The sequence below is a fragment of the Theobroma umbraticum genome, unplaced genomic scaffold, assembly GCF_002168275.2.
Source record: "Theobroma umbraticum cultivar Fairchild unplaced genomic scaffold, ASM216827v3 scaffold_239.1, whole genome shotgun sequence".
Taxonomy (NCBI): Eukaryota; Viridiplantae; Streptophyta; class Magnoliopsida; order Malvales; family Malvaceae; genus Theobroma; species Theobroma umbraticum.
In genome coordinates, this window is record NW_018397273.1 from 293,779 (window position 1) to 304,045 (window position 10,267).

Sequence of the window (10,267 nt, forward strand, 5' to 3'; positions counted from 1 at the left end):
AGATGCTGAAGCAGCTGCAGAACTTGAAGCATCCCATTATAGAAGTTCGAGTTCATTAGAATCAAACAATTTGTAGTTGGCAATTCCTGTTTGGATTGCTCTATTTGTTAAACCCACAGTAAACACCCTGATTTGTTTGATCAAGTCCTAGTAGTGTCATGTAGTTGATAGTTTGTAATGCTACCAACTTTGTAATGGTCGCACCAACCAATTTTTCTTTGGCCTTCCAAATCCATTTGTGCGGTATTATCTTCCAAAATAAGCTGTATGCAGTAACTAAAACGAAACAAATGTATTGTTTGATTTTTTGTAATAGTAGTAATTATCATGGTAGATAATTAAAATTATGTCTATTTCAGTTGATTGGAAGTTGATTTTTATAGCGTAGTGTTTTACGAATGTTAAATACTAATTTCAAATATATATTGTGTAAATAATGTTATTAAGTAATGTGAAAAAAAAAAATCAGATACTGGTGGTTGAGTATTGGTTGAAAGAAATGAGCAAACAATCAAAAGGAAGATATACAGGTTTGAACAATCATGTTACAACTAGAATATGATTTTCAACTCTTGGAACATATTCTAATTAGGGCGCATGCTAAATTATAGGTAATCAACAAAAATATAAATATACATGATCAACTAGCACAGTTGAGGATAGGACTGGGCAACGATCGGTTGGAACAGCCCAACCGACCGCAACCGTCGGTTACTGCAACCGACGGTTGTTTTTGCAACCGTCGGTTGTGCCGATCGGCCTCGTCGGCTGATCGGCTCGGTTGTCGGGGGGAATCCTTTCCCCCCGAATCGACCGAAAAAACCGAACCTTTTCTTTTGGGCAAGGTCACCCATGGGCCCCCGCCCGGCTACCCTGGCAGCACTTCACTATTTCCCCCCGACCCCCCTGACTCGGTCCTGACTCCTTACCTAATTCCCCCTCCCCACCCGCCGACCTAACGAAAGCCCCCCCTCCCACGAGTCCCGACTCACCTGATTCCCCCCGCGCGGCCCCCCCTCCCACTAGTCCCGACTCCAGACGGACCAGACCTGATTCCCCCCGGCCCCACCTCCCACGAGTCCCGATCCTGACCCGATTCCCCCGTCCCCCTCCCACGAGTCCTGATTCCCCCCTGCCCCCCTCCCACAGTCCCACGAGTCCCAATTCCCCCCAGAAACCGACCAAAACCGACCTTCTAAAAAATCGACCGAAACCGACTTTATATCATTGCGGTTCAGTCGGTTATATCCTGAAAAATTTTGATCTGCCGTTTTGACGAAAAACCGACCCGAAACCGACCGAAACTGACCCATGCACACCCCTAGTTGAGGATAACAAAGGATCAAAAGAAAAAAGGCATACAAATAAGTAAACGACAAAAATATTGAATAGTAAAATAGCTCGGTGGAAACTATCATGAAACAAATGTAAAACTTAAGTAATGGAAATAAAATTGCATTAAAATGTGATATGGTATGAACAAGGAATTAAATTAGAAAAAAACATAACAGGTATCATGCCATAGTGATAGTTAAATATCAGCTACTTCAAAAATATCCAAAAGCAGCTATTTAGTATTTAATATGAATAATGAAATTTAAAGTTGGTAGAATTAGAAGAGCTTTTTTTTATTATTTATTTGAAACTTTCTAATTTGATGGAGAACATCTTTCTTTTAATTGATGCTGAAACTATGGTGCATCTACGCTACGAATCACGAAATGCATTGCATTTTTTCTGTTTTTTGGTAGTATGAATATTGAAATGAGAATATATTGAAATGAAATATAAGAGATATAAGCTGCATAGAATAGGGACCATAGTGTGCTTTTTATATAATCTTTCGAACCAAAATATTAATAAATATAAGAATCAATATTAATGAAAAATTGCACATAAATTTCTAAACAAACCTGAAAGCAAATTATCAAGCATTTCTCGAAAGACAATATTTTTTGTTTTACTGATAGCTAAGCCATTCTCATCAGTTGCGAAAATATTCAAGTCTTTTTGAGATGTTACTCTCGAAAGTATTACATATAATTGGTCATGCGTGAATATAGGTAGGTTCAGGAAGGTATATGTCAATTTTGTTTAATATTTGTTCTTAGCTTTTATTGATTGTTACTATAACCCTTGATCTAAGGTAATTAAAATTTATATAATTTTTTTTCAAAATCCATAAATCACTAACAAAAACCGCTGAAATCCAACTAGACATTCGATATGTACCGAATGATCAACACTCGAAGATCCTCCTTCCACTAAACCCAAATACCCTAACAAAAACCTTCTACCTCTACATGGTGAGATTTGTCAAACCCCAATTTTCGAATCATTCTATCAGAACTCCACTTATGCATGGTTCAACCAAAGCTAACAAATTCAATCCGAATTGCTTCATAAAGTGATGCATTATTCTGATAAAATCGTTATCTCATATTCCCTAACTATTTCAATAAAGGAACTAAATTGACAAAAAACCTCATAATATAAAGATCTACGAGGTATTTTTTGACCATTAATTCACCTAAGTCATAATCTTTTTTTCATAGGTATAAAGACTAAATCAAATGTAAATAACAGTTAATGAAACTCAATTGAATAAATCTTTAGATAATAGACTACTTAATTAGATTTAAAAAACGATTAAAACTTCAATTGAATAAATCTTTAAATGAATGATATAATTAACTAAAACTTAAAAAGGTTCAATTAAAGTGCATTTTAGCAAGTTATAATGTTGTTGAACAATATCGTCTAAATGAAAACTAAAACTTAAAAAAGAAAGTTGATATAACTATAAATTTTTTTATCGAATTTGAGTATTTGACTGATTGATTGATGTATTATCTCTCTACTTAAAAGGTAAAGGTTCAAATCCCCTTTCCCAAGTCCAAAAAAAAAAAACTTTAAATTCCCTTATCACCTTTTTTTTTTAGTATGTATTATATGATTTTAGGAAGTACACAAAGAAAGAATTAAATGGGACTTACTCTTCTATTTCATTTCTTTTCTCACTTCTATTTTGGACCTGGGAGGAAGGGGATAGAGGTTGCAAGAATAATGAACAAGAGTTGCTAACATAAAGAAACTTAATCAAAGTTTCAATTACGTACTCACTATCCATTAGAAAAAAAAAAACCAACACTAGCATTGAGTGTATAAACAACTTTAAGGGTTAAAAATACAACAGATGTGCACCCCTAACTGTGAAATCTAAAGTTTAAATCACAAGCCTTGATGAACACTCGCACATTCTTCAAGTGGTATCTAGATCATTGTTTTCATGAACTGCATATACGTTTGTTGACATGGGCAGGGAAGGGTGTAACTCTTGGCGAGGAAACAATAGCTTCAACCGGAAAGCATCAACTCCATTCAAGTAGTAGTGAAAAAGCCGTTTTGCCCTTATAAAACCAAGACGGCCATAAAGTGCCAGTGCTCCTTTATTTGTTACTTCTGCTTCAAGTGTAACCTTCAAATATACAATACATGGGGCAGTCAGTTTTTTGAATCTCATCATTGCCGCAAACATCCCATGGATTATAACTCTCTAAAGCTTACATGAACATAATGATCACCATATAGCCTAACTAATTACGAGTGGTGAAGAAAATACTCAAACTTTTTTCTCCAATTCTTATGTTATAAATGAATTTGCAAACTAAAAAGGATACCTTGGTAAACAGTAAAATTATTTTAGAACCTTTCCACTTTCTAAAGCAACTCATAAAGTACCGAGTACAGGGATATACAGAAAAGCATAATCTTGAAAAGACAAAAATAGCTAGAGCCTAGAAGGTGTTATTGGTTTCGAAACACTAAGATATCAGTGAAGGAAAAATATCTCAACCATCATCGAAGTTTTGAAATAAGAGGCCATCTTGATAAGATTGCATAAAGTTCAAATGCAGAAAAAGATAAAGTTGTGCCGATGCTAATTTAGTAAGATGGTTTCTGATTCATGTACAACATCCACTTTAGTCGAATAGAGGATCAAGGAAATCATCACTACTTCAATGGCTACCCAAAACCATCAATTCAGAGTTCAGGCAGCATATACTAGGCACTAAAATGGTCAATGCCCTGGTGTTTAAGAACATAAACAAGGTCAATTGTTTGATGAGTGGAGATATCTCCACAGAAGTAACTGGTTTACAATGTAATAAATTATATACGCATTGGCATATATGAAGATGAAAGAGTGAAGCCTATTAGAAAGATGCAATTCATAAGCACACTAACTACAAATATAGCAAACAAATTCAAGTTAAACAAGACATTGGTACAGCATCTTATCCTTGTTAAACAGAATGAGATTAACCAATGATACAGAAATGAGCAGCAATATCCAAATTACAAACGAAATCACCAAGACAAAGAATGAAAAAATCCCGTACCTCTTCACACCCTGATTCCATCATCATTTTAATGGATCTGGTAACCAGTTCAGTGGCTGCAACATAAGAAAAAGGCATCAAAATTCAGTGTCTACATTTTACATAAATTTTGTGGACTATGCAACCATTGAGATATGAACTGATGCGATGCTCACTTATCAACTTGCAATCAAAGGAATCCAACCCATTCAAGAAATTTAAGAAAAGAATTATTACACATTAAACAGCAGTAAGATAGAATGACATCAAAGGGGTAAAAAAAAAGCAGTGGAAAATTTACCAATGCCTCTTCCACGATAAGGCTTGATTACAACTAACATGGCAATGTAGCCCCTGAAAGTGTTCCTATGTTCTCCCATCTTGCAGACCACGGTTCCCACGCACTTACCGTTGTGAAAAGCCTGTTTTTTGTTTTTAAAATCAGGAACTAAAAGAAAAAGAAATTTTGGGAGAAACCCATTGTGCAAATGCAAAAGAAATAATCGAAAACAAAAAGAAAGGAAGGGAAAGAAGAGATTACGAGGAAGGAGAGTTGGGGCCAAAGATAGACGAAATATCGGTAGGTGAAGATGGAGTATGGCTCGCTGAGTTCTTGATCGACCAAGCTCATGATCAGAGGCAGGTGATGCTCGCCTCCATAGCTCACATACTCTATCTCCGCTTCTTCAAATTCCGCTTTCTCTTCTTTTTCTTCGGAGCTTGCCTCCATTGTTTTCTCTTCCTTCACCGTTCTCTGCGTTTCTTCTTCTGCGTCAAATGTCTTGGTTTCAAGCCAATTCACATGGGCTTCTATAGAAGTTTGGGCCCCATACAGAGGCCTACTACATCCACTTCATCATTTTATTGGGCCTAGCTGCTCGGATTTGACCTGAAGTGATTTACAAACATTTGAGTTTTTGACACAATGTTTAAAAAAACTAGAACTATTTTGAAAAAAATTTAATTAGGTATTTATTTTTATTATATTTAATTAAATTTTTATATTTTTATTTTAAATCAAATAAAATTTTATATGTAAAAGTTGATTAATTGTTATTAGTCAAAATACTATTTGTCATTATATATCATGTAATGTTAATGTGATATGTTGACATATTATAATGAATTATAATATGACCATATGATATCTTCACCCTTCATGTTAACATTACGTTAGTACTATGTCAATACCATATGAATATAAAATGACAACTAAGATTTTAATCAATAACAATTAATTAATTGTTAGTAATAAGTACTCATTTAATCTAAAAAAAAGTGTAGGGACTTGTTTTTTAAAATGTAAAAAAAGTCTAAGGATTTGATTGAACTTAATAGAACAATAAGAGTTTATTTGAATTTTCTTACATAGTTTAGGAGATTTTTTCAAGTATTATGTCATTTTTTATTTCATAAATTTCATTCATGTTTTTTGCAATTTCAATTATTTTTCTTTCCAATTTGTTGGCTTTTTAATTCTTATTTTATTTTTGGTGCTTTAAAATTTAATGTGTTTATTGGGAGAGGTATGACCTTTAATTTTAGAAAGGCATGTACCTTTAGAAGGACATATTTGTTCACTTTTGAATAGGTTTGTCCAAATGAAGAGGCACATTGGTGATATTTCAATATATATAAATACCCATCCCCCCTTTTTGAAAAATTCATTCTAAGCATTTTGTGTTTCCAAAAACTATATTCTTCTTCATTCTAAAATTCCTTTAAGAGCAGTGAAGAGTTTTACGAGTTTGCCAAATTTTATATTTGACTACACATTAAAAGATTTGAGTGTTTCATTGCATATGAGGGTAAGACGTCATCAACTGCTAGTTGATAACTTTATGATATAAAATTAATTTGCCACATTTTGATTATAAAAAATAGCTAAGTCCTTATACTTTTAAGTTATTTTAAGTAGCTTTTATATTTTTATTATTTAGTCTACTACATGTTGAATTATTTTAATTTAAGTAAATTTAACTCATTTTCATATAAAAAAGTCTTAATTTGGGAATTCACTAATTTAGTCTCTATTTTGAAGGTTTTTAAAGTGTAAAAAGCTTCATGGAAGTAAAATGTGCAAGGAAAGCTAAGTGAAATTTTTTTTGAACATGTTGTGATATTTTTACCATAACTCTCTCCAGAAGTATGATTAATGAGATTTTTGGACCACTGAAAATCTAAGAGAAAAGATTACAATTTTAATGTTTATCACTTTTCTTAGTTCAGATTGGTAGCTAAAAAGACATTTTTAACAGATTTCCAAATAGAATTGTTGAGAGTTGTGGTGCTAGAGCTAGCTTCCAAAAATAGATATATGACAGAAAACTTGGAAATTAGGTTCATTTAAGCTTATTTAAAGGACTTTTTCAGAGAATTCTTGAGAGAGGAGGTAGTAGCTATTTGAAGAATTGGAGCTATGAATCAAGCAAGAGAACAAGAGAAATTGAAAGAGATTCACGATCAAAAGCTTCAACATCACTTTCTTTCTCTATTTTGTGTTTCTGTTATTTTCTTTGACTTGAATTCATAGATAAATTTCTTTAGATAATGTTTTACTTAGATAGCATGAACTAATTTGCTTTTCTAAGATTATGGAAGATTTCAACATATAATCTGAATATTAGTTTCTCTTTTGTTTATCATAAGTGGATATATTTTTACTTATTCAAATCTATTCTTAATGTTTTTGATTGCCTAATTAACAATTAATTGAATTGGGAATCTAATTGAGACTCAATAGAGAGATTTTAGATTGAACTAAAATTTGAATAATGTAGACATACGCCAATTTTCATACATAGCCAAATTAGGAATCTAGCTTAATGAACTTAATTTAATTGATTCCTATAGACATATTGTGACCTAATTAAATTAAGTATTTGTACAAGTATCTCGATGGAGACATATACATAACTTTGGATTCTAGGTTACTAAAACCACCCATGAATGTAAATAATAAAAGAAGTTGGTATTATATGAAATGTTGAATTAACTCATAATTCTAGGACTTTAGCCTATTGTCTTTCTTAAGTAAATTTAATTTATGTTAGTTAATTTAGTGCTTGCTTAAAATTAGCTTTAATTAATTTTTTTAAACATTTCAATTATTTAATTAAAATTAATTTGTTATAAAATTTAAGAATAAATCTTTGTAGAAACGATACTCTGCTTATCACTATATTATTTGTTTGCGATAGCATGTATTTATGTGATAAATTCGTCAACAAGTTCTTGAAGTTGTTGTTGGGGATCTATTTTCTTATTTATTTGCTCATATTAAAATTCAACAGATTAATCTAAATTTAAGTTTTTCATCTTTGTTTTTTTGAGGTTCGTTTCGTCGTTGTATGAAAAGAGCAAAAAGCTTAGGGATTGTACCGTTTGATCTAGAGAATGAAGAACATTCTGAAGACTTCAATGAGAAAATCCACATGGTTTTGCTAAAACAAGTACAATGGCTGATCAACAAGGTGAACAACAAATTCAAAAATGCATAATAGCTAAAAATCATTGCTTAAGGGATTACATTGTTCCATTGGTGCAAGGGATTCCATCGAGCATTCGAAGGTCAGCTATTCAAGCCAACAATTTGGAGATAAAACTAGTTATCATTACCATGATACAAACTCCAATCCAGTTTGGGAGTTTTCCAAATACTGATCCAAATGCCCATATTTTAAACTTCTTAGACATATGTGATACCTTCAAATATTATAGCATCATAGATGATCCAATTCGTTTGAGGTTTTCCCTTTTTCATTGAAGGATAAAGCTAAAACATGGTTGAATGCACTTTCCACTGAATCCATAACAAGGGATGATCTTGCTCAAAAGCTCCTTGCCAAGTTCTTTCCTCTAGCCAAGATAGAAAAAATGAAAAATGATATCATATCATTCATGCATCTAGATTTTGAATTGTTGTACAAGGCTTGAGAAAGATACAAAGATTTACTTCGGCATTTTCCTCATCATGGTCTTCCAAGGTGACTAAAAGTGTAGACATTCTACAATGACTTGGGCGATCATATTCCAACCACCATTGATGGTATTGCGAAAAGAGCTTTAATGGGAAAGTCAATTGACAAGGCATACGATTTGTTGGAGGAAATGGCTGGATATAACTACTAGTGACTAGTAGAACGATCAATGCATAGGAGAGTGACTATAGTTCATGATGTAGATGCCATTTCAACACTATGCGCACGAGTAGCAATTTTAACTAAACACTTGAATCTTTTAGTACTAACTTCATTCAAAGTCCTTTCGTAATTTGTGAGTATTATGGAGACAATAATGCAAGCAATCAGTGTCCAAGTATAGAAATAATGTTGTTTATGGGGAACAGACAATAGAATAATCCTTACCCAACACTTACAACCCAGAGTAAAGGAACTGTCCAAACTTCTATTGGACCAACAATCATGGATCATCTTCATCTTCAAGACTAAATGCATCTCCTAGATTCCAACAGCAAGCAAGAGCACCTACCCTATATAAAAAGCTAGATTTAGAGGATGTGTTGAGGTAGTACATGATACAGAATGATAACATCATTCAGAGTCAAGTAGCATCACTTTGAAACCTCGAGATTTAGGTTGGTCAACTTACCAATTTATTAAACAACAGAGTTCAAGGAATACTACCTAGTGATACAAAAGCAAATCCATTAAAGGAAGGTAAGGAACATGTCAAGACTATATCACTTTGAGAGTCAAGTAGCATCACTTTGAAACCATAAGATTTAGGTTGGTCAACTTGCCAATTTATTAAACAACAGAACTTAAGGAATACTACCTAGTGATACAAAAGCAAATCCAATAAGGGAAGGTAAGGAACATGTCAAGACTATATCACTTTGAGAAGTGGTAAGGAGATTGAAAGTAACTCAAATCGACCTGAACAAAAAGACAAGATAGTAGAGAGTAAAGACCAGATTGCTAGTTCCAATGAGCAATGTCAACATTTCATCAATGTTTCAAGAAACAACAATATGAGAGCTAGTTTCAAAAATTTGTAGAGGTGTTTAAAAAGCTTTACATCAACATTTCATTTATAAAGGTGTTGGAGCAAATGCCTTTATATGTCAAATTTCTGAAAGACAATAATACTCACTGAAGAGTGCAATGTAATCATTTAAAATAAACTATTTCCCAAGCTTAAGGACCTAGGCAGCTTTACTATTCCATGCAAAATTGGTGCTTTATTTTTTGTCAAGGCTTTGAGTGATTTAGGGGTATATAATTAAATTAATGCCATTGTTTATTTACAACAAGTTGGGTTTTGGGGAGATTAAGCCCACCATCAGGACTTTACAGTTGGTTAGTAGAACTCTTACATATTCGAGGGGCATAATGGAAAATGCGCTTGTTAAGGAGGGTAAATTCATATTGCCAGTAGATTTCATAGTACTTGTTATGGAGAAAGATAGAGAGGTTCCATTATCCTTGGGAAACCTTTTATATGCACCGCCAAAGCACTTATTATGTTGGAAAGGAAAATTTTACCTTGAGGGCACAAGATCAAGAGGTAACATTCAATATTTTTTGACCTTTAAAGTTTACTAATGATCATGATAAGTGTTTTGTAATCACTGTGGTGAATAGAGCCATAAATGAAGTGTTTATGGAAAGTCATCCTATTGACCTACTTGAAGTATCATTGCTTGCGAAATCTGAGACAAACAATGAAGATGTCATAGAACGTGTTAATGCATTAAATGCCCCATGTTATGTGTTGGGAACTCAATTTGAGTTGTTAGATTTGTCTATCTCTTCATCTTCACCAATGAAGCCTTCAATTGAATAAACTCCAAAATTAGAACTCAAACCATTGTCTAATCATTTAAGGTATGCATATCTTTGAGACTCATATATTTTTCCTGT

At 33.1% G+C, this 10,267-nt stretch overlaps 1 protein-coding gene across 1 annotated transcript; it reads right to left on the minus strand.

Moving 5' to 3' along the window:
- Window positions 1-3,081: 3,081 nt before the first annotated feature.
- Window positions 3,082-5,149, minus strand: ATMAK3 (Acyl-CoA N-acyltransferases (NAT) superfamily protein). The gene is made up of 4 exons (XM_021442301.1): window positions 4,924-5,149; window positions 4,684-4,804; window positions 4,404-4,459; window positions 3,082-3,478 (listed from the first exon to the last, which is right to left on the minus strand). Exons 1-4 carry the CDS (start codon window positions 5,110-5,112, stop codon window positions 3,263-3,265), a joined length of 582 nt encoding a protein of 193 aa, XP_021297976.1. The 5' UTR covers window positions 5,113-5,149; the 3' UTR covers window positions 3,082-3,262.
- Window positions 5,150-10,267: the final 5,118 nt, after the last annotated feature.